Below are 21,686 nucleotides of genomic sequence, written 5' to 3' on the forward strand. Positions count from 1 at the left end.
ACTTCTATAATAAACAACAAGAATGAACAAAAATAAATCGTTGAGACAGTCAATTATTGTACAGTAAAATACAGGCAGACAACAGAGATATTTGTCACTCAAGAACGTTCATGTCTATACCAGTCCAGCAAGCAGTTGCTGGAGGTCAGTGCTTGAGGTGTAGTCTAGCTGGACCTTGTATTGTGTCTGTGTGCTATTGTCTTAATGGATAAAATGAGACGTACGCCTACTAGACGGAGAACACCTTTCACAATTTATCTTATGTATCTTTTTTTAATTGTCCTTTCTGTTTTAATAGTTTACCTTTTTAATGTTTTGCTAGCAAATTTTTTCATGATACTGCTTTCTATCAAGCCAAGACAGTAAGTTTGGTGAGTGGTTACTGTGATTGTTTTAAGAAAAACTTCAGTTTAACTGTGTAGCATTTTACAGTTAGTATGTTTATTCACAAAAATATTTTGTGATGTTTCAAATATTTGCTGATTGTTTTTAACATAACAACTTGTTCTTTGTTTGTTGTAAATCTTGCACCCGTTTTGTTTTTGGTATTTATAATAAACAATTATAATACAAATCAACAAGTTCTATTTGCATTCCGTAAAGCACATTACTTACACTAAAGGGTATTTTTCAAGATTCCTTATATATTATTATTTATTTAGATATTATTTATTAAATATATAATAAGAATATAATTTGTATATAGAATATTTTTGTAAGATTGTGCCAAACTTAGGAAGTAATGTCTTACACTAAAATAAGTTTTAAAAAAATTCTTATAAACATGATTTCTGCCATATCTTATCAACTTTTTTAATTCAGCATCGTTTTTTATATGCTTGTTTGTCTTAATAAGACCTGAATTGGACCTATTAATAAAGTAAATATTTTGACTGATTTCAAAATGGCAATTTTTAAAAAACTTTTACATTGTATTGAAAAAAACCAAGGTAACAGGCACACAAATAGGTCACATAATAATTGTTATATTTTTGGTTTTTTATTATAATTTATATATTAAAATTGTTGACAGAAACTAAAAAAATATATTTTTACTAATTTTGTTTTTTTTCTTTCAGGTCTAAAATTTATTAAAATTAAAGTTCTATAGGGTCTTATTGTCCCAAAAAAATTAGGCTTTTTTACCTAAAAATCAAATTATAATATAAAAAAAAATAAAATCAATCATTGTATTGTGTGCAAATATCTATGTTTATTTAAACTCTAAATCATGATTTGTAGGATAAATCAATTTTGTTGTTTCCTACATACAATACCAAAGATATTTTAATCAAAAATTGATTTGGATTTAATTTCAGTGTTCCTCAATTTAGAAGCCTAAAATGTGCACTTACAATATAAATTTTTATATATTTAATTTATAATAATTTTTCATATCTAAAAAATAACAAACCTTTGCTTGTTAATCCTCAACTCATTTTTTATGCAATTCAACCATTGACTTCTACTAAATCTATTATTAGTAAATTATTTAATGTTACATTATATTTAGCATGTTAATTTTCCATATCATAATATGTATAAAAATATATGTATGTTTGGCTTAAATTTACCAGTAGCATATTTTAAGATCTTTTTACAAATTTAATAACTAGTTTATCCTAAATAAAAATGTTTTAATTTATATGTATCTATTAACTGGGCTTTGTTTGTTTAGTCAGTGTTATCACCAGCATAAAAACATAGCACACAATTAATTTATTTTTCTTGTTCCATGCCTGAAGATTTATAATATGTATTTAACTATTTAACGAATAAGAAGGTTAAATTTGAAAAAACTGACAATAGATTAACAGTACTCCATGTGGATTAGTATTGGATTGCATAACAAGCATAACTCCTTGCATAACTCCTTGGATTGCATAACAAGTGTTTATTGGACTAAATGTTTTGGAACGATGTTTATTATTTTTATGGTGTAAAAATAGAATTAAGATTAGATTTCAGTATATATCTATTTTAATATTAATTTATTGATTTTAGTAGTAACTAAACTTTGACATATTTTGCAATTTTATTGTTACTGTTTGATTATCACACTTTTATAAGTGCATTGATTTTTAGACATAATTTCTTCACTATTATGAGAATTTATAGTCCTACTACTATACTACAAACCTCTGTTACTATCATATATTTGTCTATTTATTAACATGTTTGTTGTTTATACTTTGCTTCAATATAACAATATTAACAAGGGGTTAAAGGTTGTTCACAGTGTGAGAATCCATATGATGCCTTATTATTCAAATCAAATATACTGTTAAGTGCAAGAAGTACCTTATAGAAGAAGGAGATTTTCCACTTTTTATTTGTGGGGTACATTTTGTTTGTATAGTTCACAACCGTTTTAAATTTTAATTGTTGAAAGTTAATCAACTTTCTACAGTTATAACTCATAATTTATTTAAAATGTAGAATATTTATTTCGCAAAACAAATATATACAGTTTTTTTTTCTTTAAATCAACACCTTTTTATTCTACATTATATTCAATAAAAAATCAAACCATTGGATAAAATAATTTTGTTTGGGTTTGCACCAAGCTTTACACAATGCACATGCTCTGCGTCGCACTGATTTGAGTAACCTCTATTGGCAGCCTTTGGAATTGCTGGAGCGGAAAGATAGTAATTTTACCAATGGACATAACAACACCACTGTATACGAGTAAAGTTGACATATGTGAGATTTAATTTTCTTGCTACCTACAGTATGTTTTAGTTTGCTCTCTGTCTTTTTAAATACTTATTCATTTAAGTACTTTAACATTGTATATAATATCAGTATACATTTTCTTACTGGTTGACCAAAAACATGTTTAGGAAAAAAAAATTAGGCAAATTAAAAATGTTGAGCAACAAATTTTATTTTTATTGGGTGATTTGAAATGGATTGACCCTTACATGTTTTTGGTCAACCAGTAAGAAAATGTATACTGATATTATATACAATGTTAAAGTACTTAAATGAATAAGTATTTAAAAAGACAGAGAGCAAACTAAAACATACTGTAAGTAGCAAGAAAATTAAATCTCACATAAAAAATTAGATACTTTGTGTGAGTTGTAATATAAGGCAAACCTGTATATTCAATAATATCCACAAAAAATGTTTTACTTGAACCAAATTTAAACTAGAATAGGTCATCATGATGCTATATGATCCACATTCGGTAATCATAATCAATATATGGAAGTAATTACCTGCAATGTTGTCCGCCCACATTAGTAAGTCGATAAAAGTTATCTAGTTATTGAACAAAAAGTAGTGTTAATTGTTTGATATATTCACCTTCATTCACTGTCCTACTGTTGATTTTCTTATTATTTTCTGTTTAAAAACATGCCAGGGTAATAGAAAAACCTAAGAGAAAAAAAATTTGAAAATTCCAGTTTTCAAAATATACTCTTACCCAAGTTACGATAAACACATGTATGGTATTATTTTCTCATTTTAGAATAAACCAAGATGGCAGGGTCCACTGGAGGAGGATCATAGTGAGGAGTCCCCAGCAGCAATTTGTATTTTTGATTCTAAAATTCCAACGGCTAGGAAGTCTAAATTAAATTTAAAGACTGATCGTAGTGAATCGAACAATCAAACATATGCGACCAAACAGGACGAAGACGTAGGGTGTGATAATAGAGAAAGTGAGGAAACAAAAAAGTTGAACGTTTCACTGGAAAGTGTTGGGATTGTTGAGAGTATAGAAGAGATAACAGGAGATAAAATGGAGAAGGAGAGGAGGAGCAAAGCTGGAAGTGGGAAGATGTGCAAGAAGTTACGTCTTTCAAGAAACAAACTGTCAGCAGATTATCCGAAAGTGTTATCTTCACTGCAGAAGGCGGCAAATCAGCAAGCACTGAAAACAGACAATGTGAGGATGAATGATGATCATCTCCCTCACACTCCAGGACCAGCTGACGATGGGAAACAATGTCAAGTCTCCACAGATAAACCACTGTCTCTCAACCCTGGTACGTACTCATTTGTATTGAATGTAGAAACACTTAAGTTGCAATTCTAGTTGATCCTATTTGATTCTTTTTGTTATTTATTTAATATAATCAAAGTTTTAAATATTATTTTATAATAGTAGATGAAAAAATTAACATAAAAATATTGATGCTGATAAAATATTTATTTGTATTAATTTAACATTTGATAGTGTGACTATATTTAGGCTTCCTGTGAACTGCGAGATAGATTAGAGAGTTATATCATTGATTCTTTGTGGTAGAGCTCTGGATTTCTCACCATTGCTATAACTTAACAACAATTTGCATATCTATATAAAGGTTCAATAAACATTTAGACTAATTAAAAAATCATTTATATTGGTGGTTTATCTCCATGTGATTATTATAATAACATGCTTAGGATTGAATTGTTCAATATCTCTGCAAAAAGCTTAAATGTTTATTTAAACTTTACTAGATTTATTACAGTTTACAGATTTATTAAGTTTTTTGAAAATAGACGTATGGCAAGTAAGAGACTTTTGTGTCCAATTTTTATTTAGAATTTTGTTTTTTCTACATATATTTTTGGATAGACAATAGTGTTTTGTCTTATACTTAAACTGACATACAATCCACAATAATTCTATACTACGTAGTAAGAAACTATGATTTGTTCTGAAGCTGCAAAACATTGCTATTTTTGGCCTGCAACGTATTAGTATAGAAATGCACTATTTTTACCTTATAGCAGCACATGTTTTAAGGAAGCCTATGTATCTAGCCACACCATCCTTAAAGGGTTAAAGTATAAAGTACATGCTAAGAAAACATACAGGTGACCAAGGACTAAGACCAGACAATGTAAAAATGCATATTGATGACCTCCGCCACAGTCCAGCTGATCAGAGAGCAGTTGATGAATGGAAACACTACAATTTAATATGCACAGACAATAATCAGCCAATGGCTCTCAATCACGGTATGTATCTAGTTCTATGAAACATATTTTTACGTACTGTCTATTTAGAACCAATTTTTTCCACTTATTAAATGGAAAATGAGATTTAAAAAATGTTCTTTCATAATAGAACTTTATGTATTATTGTTAATGACAGTAAGATAAAGAACACAACTGTCAAGTTCCCTGCTCTACAGCCCAAAACGACTAATTTATAGCTATTGCCTGTGTCTGAATTTTTAACTACGTTTTTAAACCATACTGTAAACTGCTAAACTAAAAACATGTGGTTTTGTAATACAAAATTAATAATCTTTTTGTATAATCTTTTTACTATCTTTCAAGACTGTAGTATAAAAGATTCTCTTTTAGTAAAACTTAAAATCAAAATTAGAAACAGCTTTGTTTTTTTCTCTGGACCATAGTTTCATGACTGAATAGTTCTAAATGGCTAGAAATGGACCATGTAGATCAAAAAGTTCAGAGCTAGAAAAAGTACTAGTGCAAGAGCAAAGTTAAGAATTAAATGTCAAGAGTCATAAAAATTGCTTTCATATTTCATGATAAAGTTAGCAATATGATTCCAGTACTAATTTAGTTTATACTTGAATTTGCAATGTCTGTCTGGTCCAAAGTAAGTGTGGAATACAATGTGTATTTTTATATCCGACAGAGTCAAGAAGAAGCACATTCAATATCTCACACCCCATGTTGCCGACCCCACACTCACATCAAGATTTCAGTGAACGCAAATGTCAAACATTATCTCCAGTCAAGTCCCCATGCAAGAAAATATGCAGTAGTGAAACCATTACGTCCCCTCATGAGTCTCCAGTACAACATGTAAGTATAGTTAATAAGCATAGTAAGTACTGTATACAAGGTGTGGCTAGAAATAACGACTGAGACTGAACAAAATTTTACTGATTTTTTTTATGAATCATTGTGTTTTCTCCACACAAGCTCACGTAAGTTAGTCAGAACGCTAATGTAGTAATGCAGATAAAAAATTTCCTGCCTAATATTAAATCAGTGTCCACAATCTCTTTTGTATAAAAAAATCATCATTGCCTTGAATTCTAATTTTGTCATGTGTGCTTTTTTTAATGTTGAGAACCAGATGATTTCCAGTGCATTGAATAACATTATAAGTAAAAAAATCACAGTTCACCGCAAGTAATAACATTTTGTAAGAAGGTAGGATCATTTTTCAATGTTTTTTAGTTAAAGTTTCATGAAGAATCTGTCTAACACATTCCTTGTCTATTCCTGTTAACTCAGATATTTGCTCTGATAGTTAAACAGCGATCTTGTCAAACAAGGTTACTGATTTTTTTAAAGTTAACTTTTTTGCTGACTATGTGTGTCATCACTTGTGTCTTTGCAGCCACATTTAACTTATTTCAACCTTAAACACTTGTGTTTGTGATAAACAATCATCATTGAAATTTTTCACTTGCAGATTTCCAAACTTTTAAAAGAAATTTGATATGTTCACTTGCTGTTCTTTCTGACACTCATCATTTTACCAATGCATTTTACCAAAACATTAACTGATTATCGTTGGGGCTGCATGCAGAATGAGTGCAGAAGCCAGATGAAACTCGAGCAGCAGTCACGTTTCTTTCCAGCCACACATCATATAATATTCCTCAGAATATGTCATAGGAAGTTGGTTAGAAAATAATTGAATGGGGTTTTAACAATTATATTTGACATTTTTATATAGGGAATCCTATCATCCTTAAATGTATACCCATTGTCCTTCATCTTGACCTCCAGATTGTTCCACTTGTGAAGGAAAACATATTTACCCTGGAAGCGTTTATCAGAAATTCTAAAATGGGTGCTGATTTTTGTAGGTTTTACAGGGTCTCTGTAAATTTTATAAAACATGTTTAAAGTGTATATGCATATGTATAAAGTGTAGTAAAGTGTATAATTTTTCTTGCTAAGAATCAGAAAATAAAATATATTTATATAATTTTAAGAGCATATATTATTGTATTTATTATTTTACATGTGGGGAAATATATGAAATATTATACATCATAATAGAATATTAAATGTTTCTAAAGTCCAAAATAGCCAAATTGTAGAAAATGTAATTGTGAACACAAAAATTTATGGGTTCAGAAATATAAATGGAAATAATTATTTGTTTACAGAGAAAAGAAAATCTGATCTGAGATTTTCATCAGATGTTCCTTAAGGGGACCATGTCCTGTCAACATTCCTAGTATCAGTCATATATCCTTCTTTTAGATTGTCTTAGTTCACCCCCCCCTTTTCCTGTTTAAGGATCTAATCCTCTTTTCCCAATCTGTTAATGAGAGCTTTGTTGTAGGAGAAAGCTACTTCACAGTCTGGCTCTGGCTCTATCATAGGACTTCTGTACCTATTTTGGCAAAGTTATCTGCTTTTTTGTTTCCCTGAATGCCCTCATGGCCCAGCATCCAACCGAGTATAACTTTGTCCCTCTTTGCCAGTTCCACTAGTAAATTCATACATTCACATACTGCTTTAGAGTCAAAGGAGCAGGTGTGAAGTACCTTTAGTGCTGTCTGACTACTTTTTTTCTTCAAGGATTTTTTATATATGAAAGGGTTACTCTGATTTTTGGTCTCTTTTGTATGAGTCTTCTGGCACATGATTCAATTGCCATGACTTCCGCTTAGAAGACCATGGTATGTTTTCTAAGGGGCACTACTAAGTTTATTCCTGGTCTGTATATACCAAATTCTGTCCTAGAGTCAAGTCATGATTCATCTGTGTAAACTGCTGGACTCCTTTAGTATGGTATTACTCCATTTATTATATAAAACCTTATATATTATATGGTTTTTCAAAAGAGTATTTCTTCTCTGTGATACGTACTGTAGGTTATCATTTCAGCCTCACGAAATTCCTGAGTTATTATCATGTGTCCTTCTGAGGAAGTAGGCTTAAATCATTTTTGTACTCAGAAGCTTCATTGCACTTAATGTGGCTGTCTTCTTCAGCTTCTACCCCAGAGGAGTGTAACCCAGAACCGCGTCAAGTGCCAGAGTTGGGCAGGAGCTCATTGCCCCTGTGATGCTTACACAAGCTAGCCTTAGAAGACTTTGTAGCTTTTTAGGCGCTGTTTTTTTTACTACTTTCAGCCACCACTCTAAAGCAGCTTATGTGACCATTGGTGTTATTAATGTTTCATATATTTAATAAATCATTTTGGGTTTTATTCCCCATTTAAATCCAAAGAGTCTTTTACAGGGCATTTCTCGCTTTTGATAATATGTTTTCGATATGGGGATTCCATGTTAGCCTTTTATTCAGAACTACTCCTAGATACTTGACTAGTATCTTGACTACATCAGTATGTTTTATTCTAGTGCATTCCAAAATAGGTTGTGCAAGCAGGAATTTTTCTTTTTGTTAGGTTATTATACTTGTTTTTATAGGTTAATCCATAGACTTTCACCATGACACCAGTTGCTTATAAAGTTGAGGGCTTTTTGAGTGAAGCTTTCCAGTGTGCGAATTTTTTCCCAAGACCATGTTCTATTTCCTCTTTTACTAGGGACACTCTGTATATCCTACAGTTAGTAGATTTAGGAACCCTATATGTCATATTCACCTCTACTTTTATCTCTAGGTTAAACCTAATGAAACAATGGTCTGAAAGAGAGGCCTCCTGTGAGACATGCCAGCTTGCTATGTTAATGTCTTTTAAGCCTTTAGATAAGGTAATGTCCAAAACCTCTTGTCTAACTCTTGTAATAGAAGTGGGATCAGCCCCCTATTTTCTAAAATCAAGTCATTACACAAGATCAATTGCAGAAGTCCCAACCTTTAGCTCTTTATTTTGTGCCTTTAAGAACTTCATAATCTTTTCGGTTGAGTCGTTTATGGTGTTTGGAAAGCAGGCAGTCGCAATTCTCATGTGAGGAATTTTCTTACTCTGGCACAATCCTCAGACTCACTGCCTCCCAAGGCTTCACAGACATTCAACTATTTCCTAAACAGATGAAATTGTTGGGAAAATTCAGCACCTCATTCATGTAGACAATCATTAGACAATAAATTACTTATGTAGTAGTGTCAGTATTAGCTATGGAAGCTGTCAAGAAATTTTAATGGAAAATCAAGGTGTGCATAGAGTTGCCGCAAAATTTGTGCCTCGGTTTTTGACTGTCGATCTGAAATAGCGACATGTTCATATATGCAGTGAACTCAAAGAGACATCTGAAAGTGATCCCACATTTATATCCAGAATCATAACTGGTGATGAAAGTTGGTTTCAATGTTATGATCCAGAAACTATACAGCAGTCATCAGTGTGGAAAAGTCCACAATCACCAAGGCCGAAAAAAGCAAAGCAAATGAGAAGTGCAACAAAACAATGCTTGTGGTTTTATTTAAATTGAAGGCGTTCCATTGTGAGTTTATGCCACCTGGTGTTACAGTGAACTCTTGATTTTTATTGTGATGTTTTGAGGCGCTTGAGCGAAAATGAGCATAAAAAACGGTCTGATTTGTGGAAAGAAAAAAACAATATATGCTTGGCTGTTGCATCATGACAAAGCTCCAGCTCACGCTTCCACGAAAACAACACAGTTTTTGGTTAAAAACAACATGGCTACCGTTCCACATCCTGCCTATTTGCTAGATTTAACCCTTTGTGACTTTTCTCTCTTCCTAAAAATAAAAATGTGTGTGAAAGATCTATTCTGACAAAACAAAAAAAAAACCCAAGAAGTTTTCAACAATTTCCGAAAAGCTGTTTTATGACATTTTCCAGTTGTGGAAAAAAATGCTAGGTTTGTTGTATCAACACAAATGGAGCTTATTTCGAAGGAGATAACAGCCAATAATAGCACAGGTGAGAAAACAAAAATAGCAGACCTAGCTCAGAAACTATCTGATACCACCTCGTGTGTGTGTGTGTGTATATATATACAGTGGAGTCCCGCTAATCCGAACACGTGTAATCCGAACGTCGGTTAATCCGAACAGGTCCAGGAGGAATTATTATTTATAACGATAATGCACAGTTATGGGAACTAATTACTTAAAAAATGAAAATGGGTGCATCATTTCGTACATAAACAAAGAAAACTTTAATTAAATAGACATACAGTATTTTATTAAGACAAATTGTGTACGGTACAGTACATAAATAATGAAGTTAAATACAGTTACAGTACCAAATTGAAACTTATAGGTTAAGTATGAGTTAAATTACTATATTAAGAAGTGAAATCAAACAAAAATTGGGCGTACAGTACTGATATTATTACTGAGTACAATATTAATTGTTAAAAGACATAAATTCAGTTATTGTCTTCTGTCGCATTGAAGAGAGTCTATTGGATGACGCGTGGACCCGTACAATATCCAGTACGCTCACATTGCTTAACAATAGAACTCTCACACTAAATACGGTAAATGTGCTTCGTATTCGCAAACATGTTTATTTGTCAAGAAATACAATGCAACAGTCAGAAAACATGTTTTAATAAACAATGTTGATAATTCTATAACAAAATAGACCCATTCTCAAGTTTAAAACCGTATTTTTCTGTAATTCTGGCTAATCCGAACAATCACATAATCCGAATAGGGCTCGGTCCCAATTAGGTCGGATTAACGGGACTCTACTGTATATATATATATATATATATTTGATCGTACCAACAAGGCAAATTCTACTATGGCATGTGAAATATAATTGATTCGAATCAGAAATACCTCTTTATATGCTAAACCTGAAATAGAGCCATTGGCAATTTTGTCTAACTTTTGAACCTCTCAACAATGAATTGTAAAATAATGTGTTCCTTAAACATGTCTTCTACTTAAACATTATATTTATATTAAGTCGTAATTGCATTCTCTAAGATTTGAGTGGAGCTTTACTATTCTGAGTATGAACTACTCTGGACTAAGAAGTATTCCTCCATTATGACCTGAAAGTGTTACTAAAGTTGTTGGAGCTATTCTTTCTAATATTATGATGGAATCTTTGCAGAGAAATGTTTATATTTCGGTGGTACTTATAAAAAATGCTTCATTCTTTGTCTTCAAGGCCCTAAAACATTGTGATTTTAATTTCAAGCCCGATTCATTGAAAAAGAATATTTCTATTATGTACCTGTTATTCAATACGAAATTGTGTGATTTACTACTAGTATATTTTATAAAGCTCTATATTTGTGTCATTAAGGCATAAAACAATTTCATCATATTAAAATTTCTATTTACCTTTACACTGGAACGGCTGATTGATGTTAATGGATTGTTCATTTATGTGCAATAATAATTTTTGTTTTCCCATGGATATAGTGATTTCACTAAGATTTATAAAACGTCATATTTTAAAAACCATAACGTAACCTTTATAGAGTTTGTCGTTCACATTTGAAATACACAAAATATGATTCAATACTACAAATTTTAAATGTACACTTTCTATTTATGTATTTATTGATTGCTCCTTTTGTTTAAACAGTCAGACCTTTTCATAAAAACATTTTTAGATCTTGCATCTGAATCAGAAAATACAGATTGCTTATTTTACATACAGTGTTGTTATTTTTATACTTGTGTATTATTTTGTTTGGTAACATTTCTTAACAGATGAATATTTCAGAATCTAATGGAAAATGCACTGAAGAAAGTACAAGAAGAAGTGTTGTTGAATCAGAAGGAAGGAAAGAATCCTGAATGGTTGCAGTCATTTCTCAAGCCGGATGGTCTCAATATGATGAATGTGATCCAAATGAAGGGCATGCTTTCTAATCAGAAGAGGGAAAGTTCTGAATCCGAGAAAAATGGGAGGTTGAAACAGAAAGTGATTTCAGGTCGATGTTCTCTCGAAGATGAGACAGACGCCCCGTCAATAATATCCATGGAGGATTTCCAAATTCTCCCAGAACCATTGCGATTATCAGATCTACACTTACCGATACCAAACAAAAGCTCGACTGAGGAAAGTTTAGCATCAACGATTCATTCATCACCGATTAATTCTGCAACCAAAAGGACACAGATGAAGATGAGTATGAAGACCACGTCATCATTTACTAGTGAGGCCGAACCTCTTGTCATCCCAGAATCAGTCCAACAGCTCAAGCTTAGATCCAAGAGAAGGCACAGTGAGACATCCGATAGCCAACCACTGCAGAATTCCATGGACTCAGTCCGGACTACTACAACATCCTCTGCGGACCAACCAAAACCTATGTCTCCAGTCATCTCTTCCTCCTCGAGTAAAGTCAGTTTGAAAGATAATACCACACCAGAGAACAAACCTACTGGAGAATTCCTTTCTGAACCTCACCTCAACCTAAACAATGGGCAGATTGAAATTGGTCAAGTGGTAAGTAATTAATAAAATTACTTTATCTGGTTAAAAAGTTAAAACATGTTATTAAATGGAACCAAAGATTCCTCAACACACCATCAAACCTTGATACATTGACTACTTGACTACATTAAGGATGTTTGGTTTAACTGAATAGAATCTTTCTTTATTTTGTTTTTGTAATACCATAAATTGCCTTCAAAAATATGTGTAGTTCTAGACATACCTATGGTTTTGCCTTGTACAATTTTAGATAGCTAATACAATATCAATTACAATGTGAAATACAATTTTTCACAATAGTACTTATTGTTAATGTGTATTTTAAATTTAGTTTCTATAAAAAATATTTTTCTCGCTAAAACTAAAAACAAAATTAAATATGTTAGTCAAATTTAAATAATTATGCGTAAGCAAATCAAAAGGCTTTATATGTATTAGCTCTAGATTTTGAGGTAGTGAAAGGTTTTGAGGCAAGCTAGTATGGAGCATTGTGTAGCGCCCAAATGTATATGTGGAGGCGTCATTGCCGTCTATTGGTCATTAGAACGTGTATTTTATCTTATCTCATAATTTAATAATAATTTCTTTCAATGTTTTAGATGGATGTTACTGTTTCCCTTCATTTAAGCATTACAGTAATAAAAATAATGACCCAATTATTTATATTTATGCAACACCATATAACAAGTATTATAGTTATGTTATTAATGTTTATAACAATCAAATATTAGAACTGAAATTGCTAATAACTTACTAACAGTGAATGTATATTGTATGCAATATCTTTTTATCATAGATATTTTATTCACAATACGTATAAGACTTACTTTTATTTGAAATAAATATGTTCGTAATAGCAAGTAGGAATTAATATTCTTATTGCTCAAATTATTATTTGCTGTTTACTTGTTTTTTCAGCTGAGCTCATCTGCACTGTTGCTGCAATTCCACTTGGAGCTTAGTCGGCTGGATGCTTTCGACCAGTCTCTTGCCCAGGTGATAGCAGCTGAACGTCTATACCAAACCCCCACACACGCTCAACTTCACAGTAAGACAACAAGTGATCAGCTGACTTTCGTATCTGGACCTGGTAAAACCAGCAGTGCTCATTCAGGCATGTCTGAGCCTGTACAGGCCAGGAGAAAATCACCACACGTGTCTGGATCGTCCCAGACTATTAATTCATCAAGTGTATCCGATCTTGTAAGAACCAGCCACGTGAACATGTCTCTTCCTGATAGAAATAGTCGATCTTCTCAGCCAACTTCTGTTTCTGAACATCTTACTACAGATCAGAGGGTAATAAAACAACTACCTTATTATCCTGAGATTGATAAAGTAAAATATCATTGCCTTAAAAATTAATGTAACATATTAGTTTTGGAAAAATTGTAATCTTTAGTTTGTTGTCTTTTCCCAAAAAGGAGATAGAGGACTTAAAGGAGATAAAGACCAAATAATCACTTGGGTTGTTGAATGAGAAATCTTGAAAGTTCTAATCCAACCCATAATAGTACAATAATTATATCAATGGTTCCAAAAGATAAGTGAGTCGTAGACATATCGTACATCAATATTTAATGAAATGTTAATTTAGTACAAACACAGTAATCAGAAATATTTAAACGTTGGCTCCCAAATAGCACAGGTAAAAAACAAAAGGAAAGTGTGGGGGAGGGTTGGGAAGTGTGGATGTTGTATTGGACAATGGGCAAACAATATGCTATTGTGTGCTATAAGCGTATTACTTACATTATTTGAAATTAGTATTTTCTGTCTTATGATTATATCATTCCTTTATGAATTAGTTATTTTATACAAACTGTTCTTTGAATTTGATTTTAAATGAATGCTGATAATTTTGTGTTTGTGTGTGTATATGTATAATACACACAAACACAAATGGCCACACACACACACACACACACACACACACACACACACACACACACACACACACACTACTAGGGTAATTGAAAAAGTTAAAAATTATGTTAAACATAACTTCATAGTGAATAACAGGTACATGTAAAAACAATTGCTTTTTAATGTATTCATTAATAAGTTTTCAGTACCAATGTACTTAAATGAGCATTAATTGGTTGTCCTGCATATGTAAAGATAGTAATCAACTTTTGTTTAGGTTCAGGATCATTTTAAGTATGTTTGAATCACTAATTTCAACACTTTCTTACGGTAAACAATTTTTTACAAAGTTTTATGATGCTCCATAAAAAGAAATATTGAGTGTGAGCATGTCAACAGTATCAGTAACTTGATTAGAAAACTTACTAAAAGCATACAGTATATCAAAACAGTAGCAAAGGAGTCATGCCAAAACACAAGAACATAATTTTCAAGTTCAATTTAATCAATTTTGTGAGAAAGCATCCTGTGTCCAAGTAGTTATTGTTTTTTTAACAAAAAGAATGTTTTAGTCACTTGGTTATGCACTAGTTTGTGACAAACATTAACTTTTAGGAAACTCAAAATACTCAAACATTTAATTTGATTTCTGAGACTCAGATCCGTGATCGCTGCAGTTATATGATTATTCATTGGTTTTGGAATGAACATTCTTTTTGGATAGGCCGATTCAACTTTGTACTTATGTATAGATGTATCTGTCTGCCTGACAATAAAATAATAATAGCTGTGTAGTGTGTGTTTTCGAGAATTTCATACCCAGAAACATGAATTGTTTGCCACAATTTCTTGTAGATATTCCTAATGATGTATATATGTACTTTGTTTGTATTTTTCTCTCTGACGGCCTGTGAAACTATGGCCAAAGTATGTTCCAATTATCATAATATCTTACATATTTATGTCAATTATGGATAAATACATGTTTGTATATAATATGCAGTCTGTCGTATCATATTCCACAATTATAGCCACATGTGTTTACCGATTATCACGAATTATTAATTTTTCTTGCATAAATTAACTGACTATAACTGATGGTCAAATTCCTCTCAATAGCGGACCTTTTTGCACTTTGGACTTTGCCTTATATTAATTTTATTATTATATGTATAATATAAAATAGTTATATTACATTATACCCTATTTTATTCAGGAATGTTCAAGGAACATTTTCCTCATAAATAACAACTATACATTTAGTCATCGCATACTTTCAAAGTTTACAAAAATTAAAAGAAGTTAATTCAGAGTTTTTGATTTGTACAACTGTTATGATTGGTGATATAATAAAACAAAAAAATAGGGCATTTAATCTTGAGTAAAACCAAAAAGAGTAATAGATTGAAAAACATTTATATATTATGGTAAAATAAAATGAAAACATAAGTACAGATAATTAAAATTGCAACTTGCTAAAGAAACAAAACTTTAACGTTCAATTTTGATTATTCAGTCTTGTAACTGATTTGTTCAACTAATTTCATTTCTTGCTTTATAATATTCAAAATTAATATTGTTAAAAAATAAAATTTCTCGAATATCATCAGTGTTCCCAAAAGTTACAATCCATTATCGTAATAAACTGTAATTGCTCACAAAGACACATGTTCACAACAACAACAAAATATTCAATTACTACTTGTAAATAAGAAACAACATCTGATTGGTAGAATAGACACAGCTGTGTGAGCCAGCTGATTAATTGCAGCACGTGCACATGAGCAATACATGAGAACTTAACAAATAGTTCAGAGATTACCAAACATATAGACCTGTAACATGACATGAAAATGATCAGAAAGTTTATGTTTTAAGTAAATCCGACATTTTTTTCTATTAGTATCTATACCAAATAATTTCGGGCATATTTTAAAGATATAATAACAAAAACCGTAGGCCGTATTAATAGCCTTGATATTGAGCGCTGCCATCTAGAATGCATCTAACACACCTGATATCGAACTTTTACCAGCTGCAGGGCTAAAGATCTTGTTGGCATACATTTTTGTATTGAAATTGAACTGAAACTTGTAATTCTTATAACACATATAAGAGTTGTAACTGTGCACTCCATTTATGTCAGCAGGTACAATCAGGTGAAAGTGATGCCAGCAGTGGTCGGGTGTACAGCCACAGCCAGAGTGATCAACTGGTTTTTGAGCATCTTCCAACTCTGGTGACTAAATCACTGGAATCGCTCCATCGCAGCGCTCCATCTTCTCTACATTCCGTTGAAGAAATGTCACTCACTCTAGAAGGTATTCTTTAATTTCTAACTTATTAAAGAGTAATTCTTTCCCAATTCAATATTACATTAAGAAGCCATAGCATATAATATAAAGGTTATGGCTTCATAAGCATGAAACACCCAGAATGTAGTTAATATTAATATTTAAATTTAAATATTATTCTTAATATATTGGAAATATCCTAAAAAATTGGACATTGGCATTTTTGTCAAATACCAACTGTGTATGCGAGTTTGTACATTGGAATTGGAAGATACGAGATTTTCGTTAATATTGCAAGCGTAACTATGTAACCTTTCCTATAGCACTTTATTCTTAGATGGGTAGTTGGGATATTTCCTGCGTAACACTTTATTTATACTATAAATAGTTTTTTTTTAGTTTATATATTTTGATTTTTTTTTAATTTCTAGTTGTTTTATTTTTATCTTTTTAATTTTGTATTTATTTTAACAAAGACTGCAAGACACACATGTTCTGTTCTGCATTTAGCAATAAACATTGTATCATTAGTATTTCTTAACATTTCTGCTAGATTACGTTTAGATGTTCTCTACTAGGTTTAGTGTTTTCATAGTATAAATAAACATGTAGTAGAATGAGCTCAAATGTTCTGTTACATAGTTCAGTTTGCAATGGCAGTGGGTCATGTCTTTTGTTAATTTTAGAGCTTTAAATAAATGTGAGTCAAATATTTTGCTTTCTTATTTATTTAAGAACTGTATGAAAATATGTTTTAGAATACCAATTAGTGTAATAAATAGCAACCACAAATAAACTGTATATATTTACGCTGCCACTACAAATAACTTTAGAAACCAGCGATTAAAAGATAAGTAAATTGATTTATTTATCTAAGAAATGTATAAAATACATTTTAGAATAGCAGTTAATACAGAACAGCTGCAAGTAAACTGTATATGTACCACAGACTGTCTGCGCGCCACACCATCTGCCACTACAAATAACTCCAGCCACAGAGTGTTAATCGGTTTATGTATCTAAGAAATGTATAAGAGTATATTTTAGAATAGCAATTAGTACAATAAAGAACTGCTGCAAGTAAATTGTACCCACCCCAGACTGCTGCTGCTGCAACATCCACCAATGGAAATAACTACAGCCATCGGGTCTTCTAGCACTAAGGTTTTTCGTCACCCACAATGGATTCAAGAAAAGTAGAAATAGATCTTTGCTAGAATAGATCATTTCAGTTTGTTGTAAACAAGTGTAAGCGAACAACTGTATGTCATAAAATAAACTACAATGGAGTATCAAAAGACCTGACATAAATACATACATATTAACCAATTATATCCATATATGGTAGGCTTATACACTGTCAGACACATAGACTGTCACAATAGGCTGTAACTTTACTTGACCCTTTGACCTTTTAACTTCCAAATCAATAGTGTGTTTCCCTGTACCAAGAAAAATCAATGCACCACTTTTCAAGTTCCTAGAACCCTTTTATCAAGAGTTATCAAACAAACAGACAACAATACAAGCTTAAGAAGTACCTGTTGAGTCCTTAATAAGAATATAACTAAATTTGTGATTTTGCCAGTCTGCAGTATACAGCAATTATCAAAGAAAATAGAAGAGGAGGAAGAAACATCTTATTAGTGCATTTACAATACACACAACACTATGAAAAGTGTGTAAAGAATTTAAACCTCATCCAAAAAATAACAGATGTTTTTCTAAAATCTATAATTACAACAATATTTTTCTTATGAAATTAAATACATTGGTAAGACCAAAAAGAGTACTAATTTTATGAGTAACAACCTATTCCTAAAATTAAAATATAATTGCTAAATATGATCTAAAAAAAGAATAAATATAAAAATTATTCTATTTGATAATTTTTTTAATATCTTATGAAGTAAAAAAAAGGAATTGTTAGGCGTCATGGCTAAAATATACTATGATGATCCTGTCGTTATTTTAAAAACCTTTCAATGAAAAGTTGTACAAAAAGTTTGCTTAAACAATGTCTTCACACTTTTGAAATTTAATTTTCCATTCTTTGTTTAAAGTTTCTTACAATGGAAATAATGTGAAGGAATAGGATTTTACTGGGCATTTGCCATCATTCACTAATACAAAAATAATTTTATGTTATTAATTTTCCCAACACCTGATAGTGTGAAATAAAGAAAAATGTAATGTTCCAGAGAGTACGCAAGAGGAAGAGCCAGTCTCCGAAAAGTCTAATCCACCTGTCACATCTGTGTCAGTTTTGGCACCTTCTTTCTCCCCAAAAAATCTCCGCTTCCTTCAAGTGGTATGTCCGTTAACTCACTTGTCCGTTGAAGAATGTTAAACATGTGTTAATTGCCAAAATTACACAACATTCTATTGTTATCCAAATTATTAACTTTTATTATCAAGGTACAGTAGTTTGCTGTAAATTAATGAGATTTTTAGTAATTTTACATAGAAATCCCCCACTCTAAAAAAATTTACTTAGTACTCTTCTAACTCCAGATATAAAATTCTCTCTCTTTTAAAGGCTTGCTTCATTAACTGGTTCTACATTTTATATGAGATTTTAATTTTCATTAAAGAATTATCTTTAGTTCAGATTACCTGTTTTAGCCATCGTGACAAGTTAAAATATATTAAATTAAAACTTAATAATAGAACAAAACTGTTTATTTATTTTCTTACATTTTACAATATCATAGTAATTAGTATCTTAGAGATGTTATGCTTGAGCCTCTCTGAATCAGTAGTTTCTTTAAATTTATAGTCAATTGAGACAATATTAAATATTTTAGTTTTTTTAATTAATAATATAAAATTACCAAATTTTCATTGTGTTCTGCTTAATTAATTTATAAATGAATGAAGTTGGAAATGTAATATAGACTCTTTTAATTTTATAAAATGAATATCCTAATAACATTGTGGTTTTCCATTATGATAATTTATTTTCTGATGACGATTTATAGCTAATTGATGAAGCAGAATTCCAGAAGAAACAACACGAATTCTTGTACAAGACGCAAGAGGACAGCCTCCGGACCAACTACAAGGTCGCTCTCACTGAGCTCGACTCCGGCTTTAGGTTTGATATAGCTCTTATGTTCAATATTGAAAACCATAATCAATAATTTGCCTTTAGTTAGAAATTATGAACATGTATTTTAGAACTTAAAAAAAACTACTTTTTAAATCAAAATGATAATTGTATCTCAATTGAATTTAGCTATGCGACATGAAAATGAAAAGTAACATGGCTACTGAAAAAGGATTATGTTCTTAGCACTTCTATCTATTTTCCAGAGATCACTGGTAGTATAGAAAGTATAGATTTGTGCTGCAGGGACAGGCCGATTCAGCATTAGACACTTGTAATGTGACTAAGTGATCAGTTAGCGTTAAAATTTGAGGGATGTTTTACTATAATTATTGTTGTCTAAGCAGAATCAAATAACTGCAGAATCTCTGCTTTATTCCTTTGTATAAACATGGTAAAATTAAAAAAATTTGACATTTTGCTAAAATTGTGAAATACGTCACATAAATATTTATATAATGTTGACTTATACAGCATTCCTAAATACACAACCAAGTATAAGATTAAAGATACACTTACCAATCGTACACAAAAATATTAAACATGTATGGTTTTTACAAATTGTTATCAAACAACATTAATACACAACAAAATGGAAGTAAAAATTTTTCTTTTGTCTTTACTGATATCTTTTGTGTGCTATAGCATTTAAAAAAAGTAACATTTCCGTATTACATTACTGTAGATAATATATGCTCTTGGACAGAATATGTTAAATTTTATATATAACTGTGTATACTGGGTGTTCACAAAAGGGTATCACAAACATCTGTGACTCATTATTCCAAACAAAAAATGTTTTATAAACATAGGTTTAGAAATGTGTTTGTTAGTCACTATCTGCTGTTTTGTGTAGTCATATACTACATATTTCATAAAAAAAAGTCAAAAAAATAATTGTGTAATTTGCTTCAATATTGTCAAAATGGCACCTGTTTAGAATATTTCCAGTTAAATAATAAAAAACCAATATGTGTATTCATAACAAATTTACAAAATACCAACTATTTTGCAATTTTTATACCAATTCCAACAATAATTTCGTCAACAAAATCCGTTTAGAACACTACAACTTGAAAAAATACATAAGAGATCATAACAGTGGATACAGAAGTGAGATACAATGTTTCAAATAAGATAGCTATTGTTAGTAATTATTAATATCTTCTAAACTTTATAAAATAATGTGATAAATTTTTCAGGGGGCTGGTGGATTCCCACATGGGGCCATTGAACAAGGAAAATGACATCAGGGCAAAAATAGAAAAACATTATAAAACAACCATATCTAATATTAGAGAGTAAGTAATAATTATTTTATTTATTGTTGTTACGTTTCAGTTAACAATTGATAAAAATGTAATTGTTCAAAGTTATCTTATTTTGAAATCAGATGAGATGAGACGTTAAAATTACATAGCTGTTGTGATAGTTGTAGATTTGATATTGAAAGTATAAATTGTCATTGTAGTGGTGTGTGCGTAGAGAATATAAACATATTTAGATGTTATTAATCTTCATTATAGGTATCAATTGAAGTTAACCACCAGCAATTAACTCGTATGTAATGTAAAAATATTTAATTGTCAGTATTTTTTAAATTGATGTGTCTAAAATTGGTGTAACTATTACCTGTCACAGTGTACAAGTATACATCATCATTGGTGTTGGTGTCACAGTGACAGTGTCAAATTTGCTGTGGGAGTGAGAGATAAAGAGCAAGAAGCAGAGCCAAGGGGAATATAGAGTAAGGGAATGCGTAAATAAGAGGGGGTAAGTGAAAAAAAGACAAAGTATGACAGAGAGGACAACGACAGAACCAGTCTTGGCAGAGTGCTGATGTACTAGATAATAATGATTTTGATTTTCTGAAATTTTTTATTTCAATCAGATATTGCCAGTCAGGTATCGGACATGTTTCAGCACAAGAAATCATGTTCTTTCCAACTGGAATAAGCGTATAGAAGAGCTGTCAAGAGAGAGAGATATACTGATGAAGCAGACGAAAAAACCAAGTCCTCTAAAGCTTAGATCATCAGCTGAGGCATCACCAAAGGTGAGATTAGTTATTTGTTTATTATACATCAATATTTAATGTTAGCATGTTTTATGTTTAATCCTTCAA

General features: G+C 31.1%; 1 protein-coding gene across 2 annotated transcripts in view; it reads left to right on the forward strand.

The window, feature by feature from the left end:
- The window catches only part of LOC124362837 (centrosome-associated protein 350-like), a 73,448-nt gene that overhangs the window by 18,749 nt on the left and 33,013 nt on the right, over positions 1-21,686 (forward strand). Inside the window, exons 5-14 of one of the 2 annotated variants that reach the window (XM_046817687.1) lie at positions 3,482-4,001; positions 4,822-4,965; positions 5,618-5,787; positions 11,576-12,304; positions 13,211-13,591; positions 16,305-16,479; positions 18,654-18,763; positions 19,434-19,549; positions 20,764-20,862; positions 21,485-21,617. In XM_046817687.1, coding sequence (XP_046673643.1) covers positions 3,482-4,001; positions 4,822-4,965; positions 5,618-5,787; positions 11,576-12,304; positions 13,211-13,591; positions 16,305-16,479; positions 18,654-18,763; positions 19,434-19,549; positions 20,764-20,862; positions 21,485-21,617 — 2,577 coding nt within the window. The remainder of the gene's footprint in view (positions 1-3,481; positions 4,002-4,821; positions 4,966-5,617; positions 5,788-11,575; positions 12,305-13,210; positions 13,592-16,304; positions 16,480-18,653; positions 18,764-19,433; positions 19,550-20,763; positions 20,863-21,484; positions 21,618-21,686) is intronic. The other variant, XM_046817696.1, reaches the window with a different exon arrangement.

The sequence above is a fragment of the Homalodisca vitripennis genome, chromosome 1, assembly GCF_021130785.1.
Source record: "Homalodisca vitripennis isolate AUS2020 chromosome 1, UT_GWSS_2.1, whole genome shotgun sequence".
NCBI lineage: Eukaryota > Metazoa > Arthropoda > Insecta > Hemiptera > Cicadellidae > Homalodisca > Homalodisca vitripennis.